This window comes from Grampus griseus (genome assembly GCF_964374135.1).
Source record: "Grampus griseus genome assembly, chromosome: 2".
In the NCBI taxonomy this organism is placed as follows: Eukaryota; Metazoa; Chordata; class Mammalia; order Artiodactyla; family Delphinidae; genus Grampus; species Grampus griseus.
In genome coordinates, this window is record NC_139018.1 from 10782664 (window position 1) to 10804784 (window position 22121).

The 22121-nt window shown below is 51.5% G+C and overlaps 1 protein-coding gene across 1 annotated transcript in view; it reads left to right on the forward strand.

Annotated features, from left to right (window-relative positions):
* The first annotated feature begins 16905 nt into the window (after positions 1–16905).
* PRIMA1 (proline rich membrane anchor 1) overlaps positions 16906–22121 on the forward strand; it is a 60242-nt gene continuing 55026 nt past the window's right edge. Inside the window, exons 1-2 of the mRNA XM_082648636.1 lie at positions 16906–16959; positions 17593–17716. Coding sequence (XP_082504762.1) covers positions 17624–17716 — 93 coding nt within the window. The 5' untranslated portion in view covers positions 16906–16959; positions 17593–17623. The remainder of the gene's footprint in view (positions 16960–17592; positions 17717–22121) is intronic.

The following is a 22121-nucleotide window of genomic DNA, read 5'->3' on the forward strand; positions in this document are numbered from 1 at the left end:
ACTGTGTCAGGCACCGTTTGGAGCACATTACATAGGTAAACATCATTTCATATAACTAGATCCCTACACTACTTTGGACAACTAGGGCCTGATCCTAGAAAACAGGTCCACTTGGTGGAGGTCCTGAGACCTCCACTCAGGTAACTAGACACTGTAACCATCATGGACAGAACACCTGGGACTTCATCCCAACTACCCTTTAGAACCGAGGTTGTTGATTTGCCAGGTTCACCCAGAAACTGACTTCTCTTGAGCGTTGGCACTAGACCAGCTGGGGTCCAGCTGTGCTCTAATACCTGGATCCTGGATGTGGGTTGTGGGATCTGCCATTAGGGCCAGGCCAGCAGGCCAGGGCAGCTTTGCCTTCCTCCCCTTCCCCAAGTCATGCCTGAGTTCCCAGCCTGCGTCACGGCCAAGCCCACCTGGGTTAGGACATGAATTCTCCATTTGAACATCCACAGTGATCCAGTGCCCCCAGCAACTGATGAACTGCCTACTTGAATTGTCTTGGTGGTGACTGCCATCTTGAGCTGCCTCTCCAGTTCTTCTCCTCCCTCTACCCTCTCAGCTTTTATAAAAGGCAGGATGGAAACATCACGGGTGTGACTCTTGGTAAAGCTGAAAAAGTCCATGTAGAGACATGGTTATCTTGTTAAAGCCATAAGAGAAAACCTATTCCGTTTTATTTTATTTTATTTATTTATTTTCTATTCCATTCTAGACTGAAGTTGAGGGTCCCCCATGGAGAGGACGGTATTCCAGTTCCTACAGCTGCAAATCGAAGTACAGCAGCATCAACCAGACCTTTGTTATGCTCATGGATTCTGTGGCTCGGGAATTTGGGAAGGGCTCAGCTGGGCAGTTCTTGCCTGGGGTCTCTAATGAAGGTGCCGTTAGATGTTGATTGGAGCTGCAGTCATCTGAGGGCTTGACAGGGCTGGAGAATTCACTTCTAAGGAGAATCATCACATGGCTGGCAAGTTGGCACAGCTGTTGGCTGGGAGCCTTGGTTTCTCTCCACAATGGCCTCTCCATGAAGCGGCTTGAGGGCTCTCATAGCATGGCAGCCAGCTTCCTCCAGAGTGAGATATCCAAGAGGCCAAGATGGAAGCTGCAACACCTCTATCACCCAGTATTAGAAGTCACTCACTGTCGCTTTCACCATATTCTGTAGGGGACACAGGCCAACCATGATTCAGTGGAGGGAGGGTCTACACAGGCGCAAACACCAGGAGGCAATGACCATCGGGACCATCTTGGAGGCTGGCTGCCATGTACACCATTCTCGAGGAGGGAGCAGGTCCCCCAGGAGGGAATGGAATTGGGCGCCAAGAGAAGATGCCACATCCCTCCCTCGGTTCTGGATTTGAAGGTGTCAAGATGTCCAGCCACACTCTCCTAAACTGTGGGTGCCACAGTTCTGTCCACCATGCGAAATAAGACTGAGGAGGAGATAAAAGGACCCTGGGATGGAACCCAAACTGGAAATGGGTAAATGTCACTGACACTTTTGGCACCCGCCCTACCCCCCTCGCTCACCTCTGATGCCAGCTGTAGCTGTGGTGGACAGTTCTGGGCACGCTGCAGAGTGTCAGCTACAGCGCCAGACACGTCTTGCTTCCCTGCCTGGTGCTCACTTGGCCCCGACACAGGGCAGCCCAGAAATGCAGAGGGGTTAACAACCCCTACCAACAGGGGTGGTAGTCGGTGGGTACAAGCCCCTGCCTCCTTTCCCTTCCGGGAACAGTGCTGAGTTCCTTAGGGGTCCTCAGTGAAGCTGAGCCCCAGTGGCCCACAGCAGTGTGATAAAGCACTTAGTATTGCCTGTTTCTCCTTCCCCGTTCTCTCGCCTTCGGAATAAACACCTGTCACCCAACTCCTTGACTCAGACTCTACTTTGAGGGGAACTCAAACTAAGCTTCATCTCACATTCTTTGTGGGCCCCATTTCCTCAATTCATAGTATCCTCTGCTGGTTCTTTTATTCAGCAGACGCTTTTTGAGCACCTGGTCTGCACCAGACGCTGGGCGCAAAGGCAATGATCTCGGTCCTCGAAGACCTCAGCCTTGCCCACGGCAGTCCTAGACAACGGCACCGACTATTAGCACGTTGATGAAGCCAAGGACCCGCGTGTGAAAGGAGCCCAGAAGAGGGGTCTCTAAATCAGACAGGGGTCTGGAGGTCTTCTCAAGTTAAATGATGCTTGAGCTGAGAGGTTCAAAGGATGAAAAGTTGCTAATGAGACAAAGCATGGGGTGAGGTTGGTTTGAGCCAAGAGAATTGAAAGGGAACAGCATTGCCGAGGAACCACTGCTAAGACTCTTTGTTGGTTTTTTTTTTAACACTTCTGGAGGGCTTTTCCAAGTGCCCAGCCCTCACGTGGATTGTTTCATGGAATCCTCACGACACTTTATGCGCTAGGCATAATTGTCGCCATTTTATAGATGAGAAAACAGAGGTAAGAGTTAAGTAATTTGCCCATGGTTGCCCACCCAGTAAGTGGCGGAACCATAATTCAAACCTAGGTCAACCTGATTCCAGATCCCAAAGTCTCAGTCCTACGAACGTACTTGCTGGTACGGTTAGTGGTACATGTGGAGGGTGGTGGGGACAGAGCGGGGACAGGAGGCAGGTGCTAGGTCACAGAGAGCAACAAACTCCGAGAGCTTAAACGAGGGAGTGACAAGCTCATGTCTGGTATTTTCCAAAGATAATTCTAGGCATTGTTAGAACATTCTCTCCCATGTTCCAGAGGATGAAAGAAAGGTTTTTGTCCATGTTGCGCCCAGAGGGTTAAAGGGCAAGCAGCGCCCCCATGAGGCTGGAATGGGGAGGCAGCAGGTGGGTAACACCATCCTCGACCCAGTATCCCCCCACCTCACCCCAACCCCGACCTTAAGAAAGTGCCCTCCAGTGCGAACCTTCCAGGGCCCGGGATTTCATTAAGGAAAGAGGCATTTTCTTTCAGGTTTATCCCTCTTGGAAAGCGTAATAAGCATCACCTAATGAGCATCTAGGGCCTCCAGGGCGCAACGCTATACACGATGACTATTTTTGACTCACCCTGTTTTTTTCCAGGACAATCTTAATTAAGTGGAAGGTGCCAGTAGCTCTAAAAGTATTTATCAACAGCCTCTCAAAGTGACTCTGATTAATAGCAGAGGCGCAAATGTGTCGCCATAACCAGGTCACATGACATAATACAAATGACTGTCTGTTGCTATTTTTAAATAATGTTTATTAGAATCCCTTGGTGCGTAATAAATTTAATTTACAGCAGCTTGAAGCCCAGCCTGCACATGGCCTCCTGTGGCTTAGTTCATTAACACACTCAGGGAAGAAATGAGTTTTCTCCTTAATTCTCCCATTCCATTTCTCCTTTCTAATGAGGCCAGACAGTGAAACTCTTCAGGAGAGAATTTCTCCACTGTCTGCAGTAAAAATCATTCCTAAATGTTCAAATTTTTTAATTATCACAGAGGCACACAGCACAAATTCATGTTAGACGGCTCGGGGCAGAGCTGGAGAAATAAACAGTGAATCATCCATTCTCACGTGAGTGGGTGCGGGCCCTCAGAAGGGAGGACAACAAGAGGAGTCCTGTGGGTACCAAGAACATTCCAGTTGGAGACTTGGAGGCTTTTAAACAAATCCAACTAGAAAGTCCCCCTAGAAGCAGTAGCAGAGCTCTGGACTAGGAGACCAGAGACCTTGAGTCTAATTCTGCCTCTGAGTTTTGATTAGAAGACCTCTGAGGGCCTATCGAGCTCTTAACTGTCTGATTCTTTCCATTTCTGGGCCTGAGGACCAAACTGAAAGACCAAACATCTCAATCAAACTATCATGTAGAACAGGAGTGTACAAACTTGTTCTGTAAAGAGCCAGAGAGTAAATATTTTAGGCTTTGCAAGCTAAGAGGCAAAATCAGGGATATTGTATAGATACCTACATAATAAGAACAAATTTCCCCAAGTAATGACTGATGAAAATAGAAATCTAATAATTACATATAAATTTTGTATAATAAGTCTACCAATGAGAAGAATGGAATTCCTTTTTGTGGGATAGCATTTGTTTAATTGAGGTTCAAAGTAACTGTTCCCTATCATCAAAACGATTGAAAATATTCATCTATAATAACCTTTCTTAGCTCATAGGCTCTACAAAAACAGGGGGTGGACTGCATTTGGCTTGCAGGCCATAGTTTGCTAACAGCCAGAATAGAAGAGCATCTAAGAGTGTGGGCTCTGCAGGAAACCCACCTGGGTTCAACTCCTGGCTGTACCGGTGATTGGCTGGGAATTTACGTAATCTCCTGTTCAAGCTATCCGGCGTCACAATAACGCTGCTAAACCTTGGTGGTGTACAGTGAGAACTATCTACCTAGCTCCCAGATCTGCGGAGGCCCCCTCGATCTGGGTGGGCTCTGCTGATCTAGGTGGGTTTACTCATGCACCTGGAGTCAGTTGCAGATTGGCTAAGTAGCTTTGCTGATCTCGGCTGGGCTCACCCACAGGTCTGAGGTTCAGTTGGTTGTTGGCTGATCTAGGGTGGCCTCAGCTGGGAGCAACTCAATTCTGTTCCATGGGTCTTTCACCTCTGGCAAGCTAGCCAGGGCACCATGTGACCATGGGAAGAGAAGCAAAAGTAAGAAAACCCAGTTACACAGCACCCTCCAAGCTCTGCTTACACTACACTTCCCCATGGGTCCAAAGTAGGTCATCCCACGTGTCCAAAGTAAGTCACAGAGGCCCAGAGTCAGTGGGAGGGCAATACCAAGTCACATGGCATAGAAGGTGGATGCCGCAAGGGGCACACTCTGGAACCACTGATGCAGACTCATCATTCTTTCCCAGTTTCCTTATCTATAAAATGGTGACAAGCACAGTAACTACCTTATAAGTTTGCCATGAAGATATAAGGAGTTAACACTGTAATATCTTTGAAACAGAGCCTGGTGCTGTAAACGGCCGAGAAATGGTAGTTGTTCTCATTGCCTGGTTTACCCAACTCTGGGTACCAGCATCTTAATTCTATTCACTGTGTAGGAGCTATGCCTGCTAAGGGTCTACAGATAAAAGTACCTGGAAAGAATGATTTACTCTGGGGCTCTTTTAAAGCTTTCTCTGTGCTCAGTTAGGTATGGACCATGGATGCCAGAAGAAGTCTGGGGGTGTCTGGTCTCAGCCTGCCGCTCCACCCATTAAGGAAGTGCAGAGAGGCTGCGAGAGAGGAGCTGGGCTTTCAGGGAGACATCCCCGTGCGTTCCAGGTTGTGTGGCCCCATGCTGTCTACGTGGGCTGGCTGCCTCTGGTTTAGAGGCTCTTTCACACTCTTGCAAAACTCAAAGGTTTGCCTCCCTCCGGACGGTCCACCTGGCCTGCTGCTGCCATGGGCCCCTCAGCCCCCTGCCTCTCTGACCTGAGCTCCATGAGGCTGCCCTCTGTCTTGCTCATCATGGTTGCATCAACACGAGGGGCTGCTCAAGCCTCTGCCAAGCAGGTAGGTGTCACTGTCTCCTTGGAATACGATCCAAAAGAGGGCCCCCATTACTGGGGAAAAACGGATATCCTTGAACCTCTTATATAACATAATTAAGCACCCTTCCTGCAACACAGCCTCTGGGGTTGCTCTTTCTTGTCCGATGTCCTAGGGGTGACATACATTTCACGTTTACGAAACCTAACATATGAACTCCACAGTGCAAATCAAGAAATTGCTAGTTGTCTAGTTGCTCCCCAATATCAGTATCTCTCTTATTCATCAGTAATGGCATCTCTGATTTTAAGCTGGGCACATAGCTGCTCTGAAATGCTTTTCCCAGCTTCCCTCGCAGCTAGGTGTTGTCATGTGATTATGCCCAGGTCTATAGGCTGTAAGCAGAAATGTCATTTGATACTTTCAGAAAGTGTTCTTAAAGGGAGGAAGCTACCCTTCTTTTTCTCTTCCTTTTCCCTGCTAGTTGGAATGTGGATCTGATGGCTGGAGTTCAAGCAGCTATATTGGACCATGAAGTAAAAAGAAACCTACATGCTGAGAACTGCAGATCAACAAGCTAGAAAAAGCCTGGACCCTACTCTGTAGAGCACCATACTAGCCCCAGGCTTCCTTTTACCAGAAATAAACTAACATGTTTAAAGACCCCACTGATTACTGATCATGTCTAGTACTTGCATGGTATTTTAGAGTTGACAAAACCCATTCCCATTTATTCTCTTGTGATCTTCCCAGGAAAAGAAAGTAATTTCATTGTTCCCATTTTACAGATGAGGAAACTGAGGCTCAGAGACTGTAAATGATTGCCCAAGATCACACAGCTAGGTAAAAGCTGCGATTCAAACCTAGACCGTGTGACTCTAAGTCCAGGCTCTCAACCAGCACTCGCTTTGCCCACCTTCCATCTGAGCACCCCTTCCCTCATATCCCTCTTTCCCGTGATGCCAGCATGGTCTTTATAAGTCACAAATGTACGATGCCATTTTCTTGCTTAAAACTGTTAAATCCTTCCCTACTGCCCCCCAAATGAATTCCAGATATGTTTGCATGGCTCACGAGGCCCACCACGGTCGAGTCTTTCCTTCCCGCAGCTCTTTCCTTGTACTTTCCCACCCTCTTCTCCAGCCATGCCCGAGAACACATAGCCAGGAAGCAGCAGTACTAAGATCCAAACGCAGCTCTGTTTGATATCAGAGTCAATGTGTTTTTCTCCCAAATCGTGCGCCCCACCCCTACGCCATCAATTACTCATTGCTCACACAAGAGGGTAAAAAGGGCAGCTCCTAAGAGGCAGGCTACAGACAGCACAGGACAGGATGAGGTTGGTGGGGCGTTGGGATAGGGGAGGGAATCTTTCCTGGGCAAAGCGATGTAAGCCAGGATTTGGAGGATGACTAGGACTTTGCCATGAAGATGGAGGGAAAGCATTCCAGGTAGAGGAAACTGGACATGCAAAGGCAGGGAGTTGTAAACAGCAAACGTGTGCAGAAAATCACAGTTTGGTTAATCTAAAGCAGAAAGTACAATTATGCCGAGATGCTGAAAGCACTAGGTTCTTCCTGAAAGTTTGCAGCCTGCGCTCACCTCTATCACAGCCCTTCTCACACCGTGTTTATAAGCATCTCTTCCCTTCTCTGTCTCCCCCACTAGCCAGGAGCTCCCAGAGGGAGGGCAGGGACCCCGACTCAGGCAATTCTGATCTCCAGTGCTCAAGTCTGGCCCATAATCTGTGTTCTATAAATGTTCGTTAAGTGCCTAAATGAGCACAGAGTATCTCAGTTATTTCAGGGACAAGCACACCAAGGTAATCCTTCTCATCATGCTCTGAGGTAGGCATGCTCTTTGAAAAGTTATAACAAATAGCTGAGCGATGGGCCAGTCAAAGCGGGTGTTAGCAGATCTTCAAGCTCCTGGATGCTTCCGACATTTCTGACTAAAGTAAATGGCAAAATTCCTCATTCCCTGAAAAATCTACAAAGCTCAAAGACTGGCTCCCGGGCAGAAGCCATTCTGTGAAAATCCTAGTGTAAACAAGAAGAAACAGGATTCAGCAAGTTCACCTTGTGATTAAAAAAAAGTCACCCAAACATTGCATCAGAAAGCAAGACACAAAATGGAAAATTCTGTAAGTTGTCTCTCTTTCCGTTCACTCCTTCAACAAATATGTACCGGGCCGTCGTAGGTCAAGCATGCTCTAGGCTTGGAGTGTGCTGGCCTCTTGGTTTGGGTTCTCCCCAAAGCGGTGTGAGACCAGGACTCATGTGGGTGATCTGTTTGGAAGGTGAGCCCAGAGGAGGAGGGAGGAGCCAGTTAAGGCTGTGTTAATGGAGACAGTTACCTGGCCCCCTCACCGCAGTCAAAAGGGCCTCAGTCCACCGAGGGGGGACCCCCAAGGAAGTGTAAGAACGAGCTTCAGAATAGTCTTCAAAGAAAGGCAGGCCAGGGTATGTGTCCACAGCCCTACTCCATTGTTCAGGTCCTTCGGGAGGCCTCGCTCCCCACACTTCTGGTTTCTCCCTGCTTTCCTTGGCTCTCAGGCAGCTTACTGGGCGGGGCGGGGGGTCGGGGTGGGGGGGGACCCCAGCGTGCAGAGGAGCTGTCCATCATGGCTGTGCTGAAACCAGTGGTGTGTTGAGCGGATGTGGTGCAGGATACAGGAAGTATCCTCTCCAGGCTATGAACAGAGAAGTCCAAAGCCCCTGCCCTCAGGAAGCTTACATTTTAGTATGAGAGGAGACACATACTGATCACAGGAAACAAGTTTTAAAAGTGTGTATTAGGAAGCAATATATACTAGTGAGAAAAATAAAACAACATGGGAGAATGGGGAAAGCCAGCAGGCGTTGGCTATCAAGTTAAATAGGGTGGTCAGCACGGGTCTGGGTAGAAGAGTGACAGGCAAACAAAGACCTGAAAGGTGTGAGGGAGTGTGCCCTGCTGAAATGGGGGGAAGGGCGTTCAGGCAGAGGGAACAGCCAGGCCCAGGCCCTGGCCCTGGCCCTGAGGCACGCTTGGGTCTGAGTGTTTAAATAACAAGGAGGCTGGAGGCAGGGTAACAGGAGACAGTGAGAAGGGAGGTTGGAGAGTGAAGGAGACCCTTGCACAGAGGCCCAGTGGCACTGGGTTCTACAGTCACTCTCAAATATTTACGGAGCCCCTGTTAGACGTGGGGGGCTGCTGGGTGTCTGAACTCAGAGATGAATAAAACAGAGCCCCTTCCCCCAAGGCCCGCACAATTAGGAGAGGAGACAAACTTGCACCTAGGCGGAACAGACAGGATTTCTTGAGGGCCTGCGCTGTGAAGGCACTGGGCTCTACGCTTTACATGCGTTATTTCTAGTATTTCCCCCTGTAGCCCAGCAAGGTGAATGTCAGCACCCTTGTTTTGCAGACAGGACAAGTGAGGCTCAGAGAGCTGAACGGAACTTTCCAGATTCCTCCCCTGGTCAAGCAACCCCAATACCAGAGTTCTTTCCATTAAGTCCACGCCCTGCTGCATCCCTGACTGCCCATGTCCTGATAATTCCAGTGCCACGATGGAGAGGTGTGTAAGATCGGGAGAAGGGAGACAGGGACAACTGTATAGGAATTAGCCAAGTTGGCAGGAAGAGAAGGGATTCTCAGCACAGGAAACAGCGTGAGCAGAGCTGGGAGATATGAAACAGCAGGAAGTGCTGGAGCACCAAGGACAAAGAGGGGAGTGAGTGTGGAGCGGCAGGGCCTGGGGACGCTTGGGCGCTGTGTGAGAGTCTTCTGGGGGCTTGAAAGCAGAGAAGAGAAACGGTCCTATTTGCAGCTAAGGAATCATGTATGTGTCTCCTCCCTCTACTAGAATGTGAGAAATTGGGGAGGAAGATCTATCTCCTTCATCCTGACGGCTCCTGCTTGGCCCAGCACGTGGAAGAGAAGAGATGAAGCCAGCTCTCTCAGCTGGGCTGGCATTTGGACTTGACCCACTGGGCCAGAGGGGTGGCCCCCCGAGCAGTTCCAATCAAACGTCCTCTTGGATCACACCTGTGTGGACTCTCCTGTGACACTGGAAAATGGCACTGGACCAGGCGGCACCACCAAGCATGCCCAGTCCTGACAATTTCCCCCAAAGTTTTGGTCCTTTCTTAGGATTTAAGAAAGGACAACAAATGAGGGAAGATACAAGTGGTTTTAAACAAAAGTTTAAAATCCGGGCTTCTTCCTGACTCTCCTCCACATCCAAACGTCTGGCTGCAAGAAATCTAGACCAAAATGTTCTTGGGGAAAGGGCCTAACTCAGAGTCTGGGGCAAGGCAAATCTGCCCACATAGCCCTTGTAATGAATCCAGCTCAGCTCTTAGGTCACTGGTTGGAGTGTGGGACCAACCTCAGAAAGACCAGTGAGGTCTGGGACAACACCTAGGAGAGACTTGGGTTCCCACTCCCCCGATACGAGGGCAATCAGGAAAATGTCCTCTCTGGACAGAGTCACAGCTGATCTATCAAACGTGACATAGACGATTCCATATTTCACTCAAGCAGAGGTAATGAACGATTTGGACACCACCAATGTCTTTTTCAATAACTGTGTTTATTTGCAGTATTTCAAGACGTAATTACCCTGCATAACTTCATGGTTCAATGAGGGCTCTTTTACTGGTCATAAAGTGTTTCCTTTGTTTCCTTGTGTTTTACTTAAAAAGATTCCTGATGCCAATTAGCACTTTTGCAAAAGGGCAGCGTTTTTGCGCCTTTATCCGTCAAAATAATTAGAGACTCCTTTGCTAAGCAATTATTATGTGCCAGGCTAAGTGTTTATATGAATTATCTCAGTTAATCCTTCCAAGAACTCTGCAATCTAACTCTATCTAAATACTATAATTCCTGATAGACAAAGAAAAGGAGGCCAGCTTTTTTTTTTTTTTTTTTGCTGTACGCGGGCCTCTCAGTGTTGTGGCCTCTCCCGTTGCGGAGCACAGGCTCCGGACGCGCAGGCTCAGCGGCCATGGCTCACGGGCCCAGCCGCTCCGCGGCATGTGGGATCTTCCCGGACCGGGGCACGAACACCGTGTCCCCTGCATCAGCAGGGGGACTCTCAACCACCGCGCCACCAGGGAAGCCCTTTTTTTTTTTTTGACATAGAGGCCAGCTTTAAAGGTTAGGGTATTCTACAAAGACTCCACAGGTTATAAGAATCAAGCAGTCTGGCTCAAGAGCTGGTGTTCTCGACACTCATGAGACTCTTCCCACCTAGAACTTGCCTGGATGCACAGGAGTGGGGACCTGAAGAAGACCATCTGGATGCTTAAGGAACCCCTTTGAATTTGCTGTGGGCCTTCAGAGGCTGCGGTAGGAATGCAGTGTCCTACTTCATTTTATGCATGTGGCCACACCCTCTAGAGCCCATGAACCCTCCAAGAACTTGTCTGAGCCTAAACTCCCCAGGAACCGGAAGTAAAGCAGAGGTAATAACAGATTTGGGGGGAGTGAATTTCTAGGTCAGAAAGAGCAAGGGGAAATTGGCAGGGAGGCAGGGAAGGAAGGAAGGCAAAGAAAATGTGGGCCCTTCACTGGTCTGGCCACAGCTTTGCTGGGGAACGCAGCCAACTGCTTAGTCACACAAGACAGACTCGAAGAGGCCAGATGGAACCAGATGGAGATGGAACCACGGATGGAGAAAGGGTGATGGATCATCTCCCACATCTTTCCCGACCCTGTCTCTCCTTGATCCAAGTCTGTATCACAGAGACTTAACTCTCTACACTTTCAGGTCCTCTTCCTTGGCCCCTACAGATAGCTGCTCTGGGAGTCGGATCCCATCCACCATGGTGTGGGGCTTCGTCTGAGTATGGGATTGGTAGTAGGAGCCCAAACCTCCATGAGTCTGGTCCCCTCCATTGCTGTTGGGACCCCTCCTACAGTGGGCATGATGGAGGCCACACTGAAGCTCAGCTCTGCCAAGGCGGGGAGGCTGAGATGGCCACAGTGATAGGAGATGGGATGGTGGTAGCTCTGGCCGCCCTCTCCAGGGAGCAGAGTAGGGAAGCAGGTGGAGCCAGACAAATCTAGGTGCCTAAATGTGGTCTAATAGAGTCCACCCCCTGCATTACTCAGAACTGTTCACATCCTTCTATGCTATTTGCAAGTAACTTGAGAAGAAAATGCCATCAATTTGAGAGTGAAGGTACAAGTCCAACTGTAACTTCCTAACAAGACAGAAAAGATGAGCAAGCCAAGCTATAGTCCCACTGCTGCAGCTGGTCCTAGGGCCATAATTGATATTCATCATCTCCCCCCGCTACACCTCCCATTCTAGATTTCTATGGCCAGCTTTTCAGCTGGTCCGGGGTTCTTACCTGGACGGTCTTTGGACGTCTTAACTGCCCATTCATGTTATCTCTGAGCAGAGAAGCTCCAGAGAATCCCAGAGTATCAGCTCGAGCTGCCATAACAACATACCACAGGAGGGGTGGCTTAAAGAGCAGAAATTGGGCTTCCCTGGTGGCGCAGTGGTTGAGAGTCCGCCTGCCGATGCAGGGGACACGGGTTCGTGCCCCGGTCCGGGAAGATCCCACATGCCGCGGAGCAGCTGGGCCCGTGAGCCATGGCCACTGATCCTGCGCGTCCAGAGCCTGTGCTCTGCAACAGGAGAGGCCGCAACAGTGACAGGCCCGCGTACTGCAAAAAAAGGAAAAAAAAAAAAAAAGAGCAGAAATTCATTTTCTCACAGTTCTGGAGCCTGGGAGTCCCAGATAAAGGTCCATAGAGTCGGTTTCTGGTGAGAACTCTCTTCCTGGCTTGCAGAGCTCTTCCTCTGAGCACATGCAGAGAGAAGGAAAGAGAGCTCTCATCTGTCTTCCTCTTCTTGTAAGGACACCAATTTTATTGGATTAGGGCCCTACCCTTATGAGCTCATTTAACCTTCATTTCCTCCTGAAGACCATTTCTCCAAATACAGTCACATTGGGGAATTATGGTTTCAACATACGCATTTGCGGAGTGGGGGCGGGTACAAAATTCAGTCCGTAGCCAAATATACTCTTCCCCGTGCCCACTGCGTAACAGCAAGCCTAGATCCCCATGGTAATCAAGGATGACCGCCCTGCCAGTATAGCAACTCCTCTCTCTGACTGCTGGTCCACTGGCAAGAGAAGCCCAAGGTGCCCAGGTAGAACTTACGGCTTTCAGTTTTGAGCATCCCTTTCTGTGTTCACTGGTGGAGGCATCAGCTTCTAGGAGCCAAGACCGCTAACCGCTTAGTGTCTACATTTGCAGGAACAAAAAACACAGAGTCTGCAGGTATCTCTCTGACAGGTGGGCTCAGAGGGGCCAATCGTACTTCACTCCTTTGTTCCCAGATTTCGTGTGTTCTTGCTGTTGGAGACACATCTATCAACTCACATGCAACCAGGAGAACAATGGCCCAACCCCACAGGTTGTTGTCTCCCAGCTGATGCCACGGCTCAGCCTTCAGCAGACCAAGCCATCGTTCAGGGAAGCACTAAGATGGCCAGAGAGAGGGGCTGGCTGACTTCCACAGGATGGGTCATCCTGTCCAACTGATTGCTGAGAGCCTCCTTGGCAATAGATGCTCCCTGGTGAGTATGAATATGAGGCAGGACCATCCGTATCCTTTGTGTCCACCCCTATGAGTTCATCCATTGACTATTCACCTGACCTCCATGCCCCTGAGTTTTCAGTATTGTTATTTCCATAAACAATTAGCTGAGCCACTTCCCCCTGCAGACCCAAGATTTTCAGGCTTGTTCGCCCAAATATTCCTGTTCTAGATCACAAGGTCCAACTCTTTCCCTATCAGAGCCCTGATGTGAACAGCTGGGTGGCTGCACGTGTAGTGTTCTTTCCAGCTCTGCCACCCTTACAATCAGATCCTGGGCCTATTGTTCAGGTGCCTCGTGGATGTCAAGAGATGAGAGTGTCCTTAAAGCTTTCACAAAGTATGCCTCAAGTTGGCAAATAGCTTCCCTATCACTTTCTTTTTGCAAAATCTCCAGTGCTGTCAGAAGAAGCCATCTAACCTCACAGTCTTTATGATTATCATTGATCAAACACAGTGCCCACTTGACCTCCCATAGCCTTGCTTTTTACCCACATCTCATCTCGCTTAGCCAGAGGTGAAGCTTTACAAATAGTAATGTCAAATATATGCGTGATTATGACCTGCTTCCCGTCAGTAATGGGGCCCCTATGGCTTCCAGATAGACGGGAAATCCAGCTCCAACATCTGACCCTGAAGACTTGCTTTCTGGACCACCTGTGGTGCCCATTGTCCCCGGTTCCTTAGGAGACAAAGCATGAAGCAATGCTTGCTTGCTAACACTTTATTGAGGGCTACAATTCTAGGACAAGAAAAAGAAAAGAAAACGGAAGTAAAGGAAGGAAGGAGGACAGTAAATACAAGGCTGTGGGTTATCCAGGTGGCTGCATCTTTGGAAGAAAACATTGCCAGTCACTCAATCACACCTCCTGGACATCTCCTGACAGGCCAAATGGAACTACGACCGTCCATATGCTGGTTCCCTCCCATCTCTTGTCTTTTGTTCGTCAAAATTTGCTGCAAGGTTTAACACCCCTGCATTTCTTTTTTTGTGTGTGTGGTACGCGGGCCTCTTACTGCTGTGGCCTCTCCCGTTGCGGAGCACAGGCTCCGGACGCGCAGGCTCAGCGGCCATGGCTCACAGGCCCAGCCGCTCCGCGGCATGTGAGATCTTCCCAGACCGGGGCACGAACCCGCGTCCCCTGCATCGGCAGGCAGACCCCCAACCACTGCGCCACCAGGGAAGCCCGCCCCTGCATTTCTCGAGGAGAGTTGCCTGGCCCTGGTAGGCAGATCCCAGGTACCATGGGTTGCTTGGTCTTCACCCTAACAGAGGTGTGATATTCCACGGCGTTAGGAGGGCTGGGAGAATGTGGAGCCAGCTGACTCTCAGGAGGTGCGTATACTGGGTCCAGTACAGGAATACTGAAGATCAGAATGGATGATGCAGGCTTTCCAAGAGGCACAGCCTGCCTAGGCTCTCCTGAAGTGTTGGACCTCTGGTTGGGGCCAGTACTTCTGAATCCCAGGTGAGCAGCTGTGTGATCCTGGGAAAGTCACATCTCTGAACTTGTCAAATGGGGCAATTACATTTACCCCACAGAACTGTAAGAACTGAATTAGAATGTGATTTAAGAACATTTTTAAGTAGCAAAGTATTCCATATAAACCTCAGGGGCTGCTGTCATATCTAAACACTGAAGTCGTGGACTGAACAAAATACCCTGGCCAGCTTAAGTGGAAAGGCATTAAAATACCGTGTTATTTTGACCTCAGCTGACCAACAGGGCTCATTCTGTGCCTCATTCTCCTGCTTCAAACCACGGGTGAAAGCAAGTAGTCCAGGAAGTCCCTCCTGCCCCGACACCTGTATTTTCTCCCCGTCCCTCCTCCCACTATGATGGGCCCCTTAAAGGCAACAAGAAGATCTGATTTGTCCACTGCTGTATACCCAGCATCGAATGCTCTGTCTGGCCCTTAGTAGGTGTTCCAGACACTGTGTATGGAATGAATGAACAAATGAACAAGCATCTCCACATCTTTGCCCGGGGGGTTCCCAATGCCTGAAATACTCCCCCACTCCCAGCTGGTCACCCAATCTTGGAAGCCTTTCCTGACCCTCCTTCCAACAGAAGGACATGAAGCTGCAAACACCTCACATTTCAGAGTTTTCACTGATCTCTCCTCCCCTTAGAGTGCTTTTGTCACACACAGCTGACAGCAGAATGCCAATGGACAGTGGAATGGCTGGTTTTGTTATCTGTCTCCCAGATCAGACCCCAAGCTCTTGGAGGGAAGGGACAGGGCCTCGTTCACGACTGTGTCCAAACATCTCCTTGGTTCAGATGCGGCTCTACGGAGTTTGCATGGAGAAGAGCCTCGGGTCCGCACTCGATATGAAAGAGTTCGCTAGGAAATTGGTCTGAAAGCCGGTTTGCAGAGCAGTTTATAGAGTGTGTGTTTACAGGGCGTGACTTAAGGGTGCCCAGAGAGATTGGGGAAAGGAACTAAGTAAATGCTCCTTCGATGAACGAGCTATGGTGTCTGACTCTCCGCTCTCTGTCCTGACCCCCTGGTTCCTTCACCCAACCTAAAAATAAGATTGTCCATGCGTTGGGGGCGGGGCGCTCTGGAGAGCGCCTCTATAAATCAAAGCTCTCGTCAGGCGCTCTCACCCGATCAGCGGAGGCCATGCATACCTGTGGTGCGGCCTGGCGGGGCCCGGGGCAGCTTGTTTGAAAGAAACGTAACGCGCTACTTCGCCACCGACTTGTTGATAATCTCGCCTCAAACAGGAGTTTGAGATGGCTGACGAAAAGCAGTGGTGGAGAGGTCCTCCCCGGGGCCGTCGGCAACTCCTTCCAAGGTGCAGCCGTGTGGCTGGAACGGTCCCCCCGCCCGGGACTACAGAGGGGAGAACACAGCACTTGGCCCCGAGAGTGGCGGCCTGCACCTCGAGCCCGGGCAACCGGGGCGCCTTCGGCACCGTCCGAATGGGGTGGAGGAGGGGAGGGATTCCGCAGGGATCGAGCGCAAAAAGGGGTCTCCACGAGTCAGTCCTTACTCCCTTCCCGCCCCCTTGGAGAAACTTGGCGGGGGGGGGGGACGGCAGGCAAGGAGCAAGACCCTCGGGAGCTGGAGTCTGCCTCGCGGGTGGATAAATAATTAAGCGCCCAATACACAATAGCCTCACTAGATGGAGACGAGGAATCACTGCAGCGGCGCTGGCGGCAGCTGCGGCGGCGGGGAGCGCGGGCGGGAGCGCAGCCCCGGGCGGGAGGCGGGCGAGCTCTGGCTCGGCTCACGTCTGTTTTCCTTTTTCGTGCATTATTTATTTCGCCTCCGCCCGCGGCCCTGCGGCCAGAACAGGCGCTCGAGGCCAGCGCCTCTAGCCGCTGCTTCTCACGGGCTGGCGTAACGGGCGGCCGGAGCTCGGGCACACCAGCGCCCCGGGCAGCCGCGCGGCGCCACCGGGGAGGGCGGGGACCCGGGGAGGGCACGCACCGCCCGCTCCAGGCGGCTAGGAGGAGACTTTCCCCACCCTCCGCCTCCGCCTCGGCAGCCCGCCCCGGCCCTGGGCGCGGGGTGCAGCCCCTCCCGCCCCGCGCGCGGCCAGGCGCAGCCCGGAGCCACCGCGCCCTGCGCCCCGTGCGAGCGCGCCCTGCCGGGGCCCCGGCTCAGCCGCCCCGGAGGCCCAAACCGCGCGCAAACTTTTGCTCCAGTGTCCGACGCTCCTCCCAGGCATGTGAAGCCCCCAGGCGCCCGCGCAGTCACCAGGGTGAGGACCGAGGCCCCGCCTAGAGGGCGGGGGACTGGGGAGGCGGCTGGCTTTAAATGGGGGCCGTCCGGCCGCTCGGGAACAGATTCTGCCGCGGGGGGGAGCGGGCGCCTCCCTTCCTCGCGCCGAGGATCGGGTGGGGCCGCCGCCAGGCAAGGTGGCGTAAGGCCCCGGAGGGGTGCGGGCGGAGATGGAGACGCGGGGGGAGCTCGTGCCCTGAGGCCGGAGGCCGGGGCTCGGCAGAGCGCGAGGGCAAACGGGGCGCGCACTGAGGTGCATGTGTTGCAGTGTGCGCAGTGAGGGCCGGCGGGGCAGAGAGGGTGCACGCAGCGTGTACAAGCGGGGTCAGCGAGCGTGCGGGCAGGAGTCGGTAGGTGTGCACGGCCGTTTCTGTGGGTGTGCACGCAGGGTGAATGGTGCCCGCCGGGTTTGAAGTGTGCTCACAGTGGGGGAGAGTTGTGCATGGCTGTTTCTGGGGAGGTGCACGGGCCTCGGTAAGCGTGCTTGGCTGTTTCTGGAGATGTGCACGGGGCCAGGGTTTGCGCGCAGGATTCCGGGGGCGTGCACCACGACGGACTGTAAGTTCTTGGATGCCGGCCCCTGTGAGTGTGCATGAAGGGTCAGCGAGGATGCAAGCTGGAATGAAAGGCCAGGCTTGGTTTACGAGGGTGCCCCAGGGTGCGGGGCGTGCCCGCCCAACCGGGACTGCTACGTGTGTGCGTGTGTGCGGGTGCGCAACCACGGTGGTGCCGGCGGCGCCTGCCTGACCCGAGCTTTTCTCCCCTGACAGTTCGCCCCGGGAGCGGGTGCCGCGGGCCGAGATGCTCCTCCGGGACCTGGTGCTGCGCCGTGGCTACTGCTGGCCCTCACTGCTGCTGCACTGCGCGCTCCACCCGCTCTGGGGCTTCGTGCAGGTGAGCGGTGGCGCGGGCTGCGCGCGCCTGAGGACCTCCTGGTCAGGACCGGGTAGGGGGTGGTTGTCACTTCACTCCCACGACCCTGGCTTCCTGAAATCGCCCCTCTGATTGGTCCTGGGAAGAGTTTAGGAAAAGAAAGGATGCATACTCTCGCTCTGAAAAGATAAGAAACTCCTGAAGGAGGCTTCGGTCCTGGCCTGCTGAGGCCTTCAGGACAGCGCCTTGGAACAGAAAGGGCTGAGGGAATGCCTTCTTGATGATAATATTCTATTGCAGAAATGCAGACAAAGAAACCTTAGAGCTTTTACAAAGTTAAAAAGAAAAATGATACCAAGAATATACCTTCTTTATTTCCCGTCAGAGCCACTAGTAAGCTTCATATTAGCCTTCTTAAACTGGACTTCAACACAGAAGGGGTTGTTTCTTGTAGGTAGTAGAGTTGAGGATGTGGACAGGTTTTGCGAGGTGGCCACTGGTGGGGGAATGTAAGAAGGAGCTGTCCATCTATAAGGACTGCCTGAGGATGGAATCTTCACCCCGGGCCCCCCAGTCCCCAGGGCAGAGACCAGGTAGCCACCAACTCGAGTGACCTGTGTTAGGGTCAGAGAGATGGTAAGATGGGATGGTCCCTAGTCCCTCCCAGAATGCACACAGTCAGCAGTACAGTGGAATGGTGAAGAGGTGGACTTTGGTGTCAGCTCTGAATTTTGAGCCCCAGCTCTGCCCCTTACCAGCTGGGGGACTTTAGACAGTGCGCTTAACCTCTCTGGGCTCTGGTTTCTTCTTCCTCCCTGTGCTATTATAAGTACTTGATGAGATAAAGATTACTTAGCGCAGCTCCTGAACCATAATAAACACTAAATGGTAGCTGGTGCTGCTATTATTGATGTTAGTAATAGTAACGTCACGCCTCTGTCTGGCTAGCCAGGTACTCTGTTGATTGCTACGTACTCTGATCAACAATTTTGAATGGTTTTGATCAGCATTTTTACCATTTCAGTCATTGAAATACCCACTCTGGGGTGTTTGCAGCTTCATGTCCTTCTGTTGGCATTTTGGGGCTTGGGGACTATTCAGGTAGTTGCCCTGAGTAGGAGGTGACAGTCCAGAGAAGATGGGATTGAGCAACACTGCTTGCCAGGCTGCCAAGGCTCATGAGCTGTCCCAGGTGACGGGGCGTTGCTGGGAACCAGGGTGGTCAGTCCTGCTTGTATGGCAGCCCTGGTGACCCCTGGAGAGAACCAGGGGCTCTAATGCTGGAACCAGCCAGCTCGGGGGAGAGCTCGAGTGGGGGAGGGGCATACCCCCTGCTGCAGCGCCAGGCCCATCTTGTGCTCTCTTCCCTGGCTTGCTTCTGTGTCACTCACAGTTGTTTTCCTTTCGGAATTTGACAGCTTTGTTTAATGTGTGAAGCGGCAGTTATTAAACTCAGCTCTGCCTCCTCGGGATTCAGACTTTTGTCACTTCGAAACACTTGGGTGGTTTGGGACCAGTTTCTCTCGTTCAACTTTTAGCTGAACCTCAGGTGTTAAGCTCACTTCCTTTTTGTATTCGTTTGTTTACAATTTTCCCTCTTCTGGGAGACTTTTTCAGCTAGTACAGAGAGCAACATGATGATGTTGTTAATCTCCAAGGACTGGAATTTTCTGCAGGAACTAGCAGGATAGAAACAGCAGCTCCACCACCTCCCTACCCACTCCCACCACCAAAGAAAGGATTTTGTAAAGCAGCTTCGTTTTTTAGCAGTGTTCTTCAGCCAGGCAGTGCTCACACAAGCAAATGTGTGTGTGAGTTTGTGTGTGTGTATTTCAGATGCTGTTTACTCAATACAAATCAAGTTTTGTGGAAATCAGTTAGAAAAGAAATCCTCCAGGCAAGTAGAACGGGTAACATCTTGGCTGGAGGCACTGGAAAGATTAATCTACAAATGATAAGGACTGAGAAGTCAAGGGAAAAGGGGCTTTGGAAGGAATGGATTTGGTTTTTGAGCAAAAGAGCTGAAACCAGAAGAGAGAGGAGAAGAGGAAAAATCAAAGTGCACAAAGCCATGTGTTTCCCTTTAATTGGAGAGAGTGTCATTTGTCACGTCATAGGAGTTTCTTGAATATAAAGAAATCTATCTGTGCTTTCATGAACTTTTTGCCAGAAGAATCCCTCTAAGTCGTAAACATCTGGAAGGGTGAGACCAGCACAATAATTGGTGAAGCAAGAGGTCTGTGGTCCCTCAAAGCATCAGGTTCCAACCTTGAGATCAGCCCGGAGCCTCTGGCTGCTGCCTGGATGATAAGAAACTTAATCATTACAGTCAGATGACATTAAATGGCCACAAGGTTGGTGGGGGCACTCTTGAGGCTCTTCCCTTTTTTCCTTCATGTGTCTGGAGTTGAGATTTTGAGCTTTTGTGATTTAGGGTTCTTCTAAGTTCACTTCCACATGAGTCCTTTTTTTTTTTTTTTTGCAAGTGAAGAGGATGACAGGCTGGCGAATTTATTAGGTGTGACAGGAGTGTGTCTCATCAAGTTACTGTGGCGCTGTAACAGTATCGAGTTACTGTCTCGATAAAAGATGCCAGAAGCCATCATCCTTGTGGGCGCCCCCCTAAAGCAATTGTCATGGAGACAGGCTCTGATCCGGGCCTGTGGGTCTCTGTGTGGCAATGAGGAGCCATCCCAGACCCAGGCGATGCCGACCCCCTGCCCCTGTGGTCAGTCATTACAGCTTCACTTATTTAGTCAGCTGCAATTATTGGGCACCTACTGTTTGCCAGGCCTCCCGTGTTAAGTGCAAGGGATCTAGGGGTCCCTGCCTTCATGGCATTGACAGTCTAGCACCGGAGAGATTGTGAGACAAGTCATAATAGGCAGGAGTGCTCAATAGGAGCAAATAGCTTAGAAACGGGAGCTTGTGGAGGATTCAGAGAAACCTCGCGGATGCAGCGCTTCGGCTGAGACACGGACAAGGAGAAATCAGGAGTCAGGATGCAAGCGTGAGTGAAGTGTCCAGGCGGAGGAGGGAACAGCCCCGAGGTGGGAGGAGAGGGCAGGGCATTGGAAGAACGCAGGCGAGGCCTCTGTTGTAAGCCACTAACATCGTGTCTTACAGTTTGGACTTGATCCTGAGGGCTCTGGGGGCCGTGGAAAGTTTTAAGAAAGAGACGACACAACCTCAGATTGGCATTTTAGAAATCTCAGTCCAGCTCCAGCACAAAGTTTGGATTCAGGGAGGGGGCGAGGCAAGGGGCACAGGGGCTGGTGAGAGTAGGGTTGCCAGATTTAGCAAATAAAAATACAGGCGGTCCAGTTCAATTTTCAGATGAACGATGGATCGTTCTTGAGCGTTAAGTATATCCCATACAATATTTGGGACATATTTATACTTAAACAATGTTGTTTCTCTAAAACTTTACAGGGTGCCCTGTATTTTATCTGGCAATGCTAGGAGAGAGGCAGGGCTACCCGGTGGGGATGTGATGGTGTCCTGGTTTAGGGCTGTAGCACTGGGAGTGAGGAGAGGTGGATGGATTCAAGGACTATTTAGGGGGACTGGGCCAGAGAGCTACACTGGTTGGCCAGAAGTGGGAACTGGCTGCCACAGGACTGTGTCCCCCAGACCACAGTGCCAGGGACCAAATCCAGGTGACTGCGGAAGCTCTCTGGGCCCCAGGATTCTGGCCCCAGGAGGACGCGGCAGAGCAGGGACAGGATGGCAGGAGATGGCGAAACCGGAATGAAAAGCGGTCACAGGAAGTCACGATACCGGCTTTAGGCGGGCGGCTGACCTCTCTGGGCCTCTGCTCCTTCTTGGTTAAGTCTAGCTAAGGGCAAGTGACTTCCGGGGCAAGTTTCTTCTCCTGGTAAGACTCCCCAGGATGTAAACCAACCAAGCAGGCATTGAGACAAGCTCGTGGTACTGAGGTTTCCTCTCTGCTGGTCTAAACACAACACTGCCGACCCGCAGAATCCCAAAGTGGACCCGGAGCTGGGGGATGGGGTAGATCCCACGTCTCTCCACTGCTGGGCAGACAGCCCCCGGCACACGTTTTTACTGAGCGCCGACGGAACGCCGGGCCCTGTGCAACTTTGGTAAATCACTTAGCTTTTGCCAAGCCTGTCGTCCCAGCCAGTAAGCGTGGATGATAAGAGCTACCTCTCTTGATTATCCTCATGGCGAAAGGAGAGCCTGTTTCCCATGACTGACACACAGTAGGGCTCAGGAAGTCACGCTTAGTCAGGATTGATAAAGCACAGACCCACTACCTTTCTGCTCCAAGATGCTCACAACTTAGTGTGGGAGGACATTAACAGTGGGAAAAGGGCCCCAAAGGGGAGGGTTTACGAGGTGAAGAGGCAGCACTGGGCAGCTGGGTCTCATCTGGGGGGGCGTGGGGTTCAGGACAGATTGC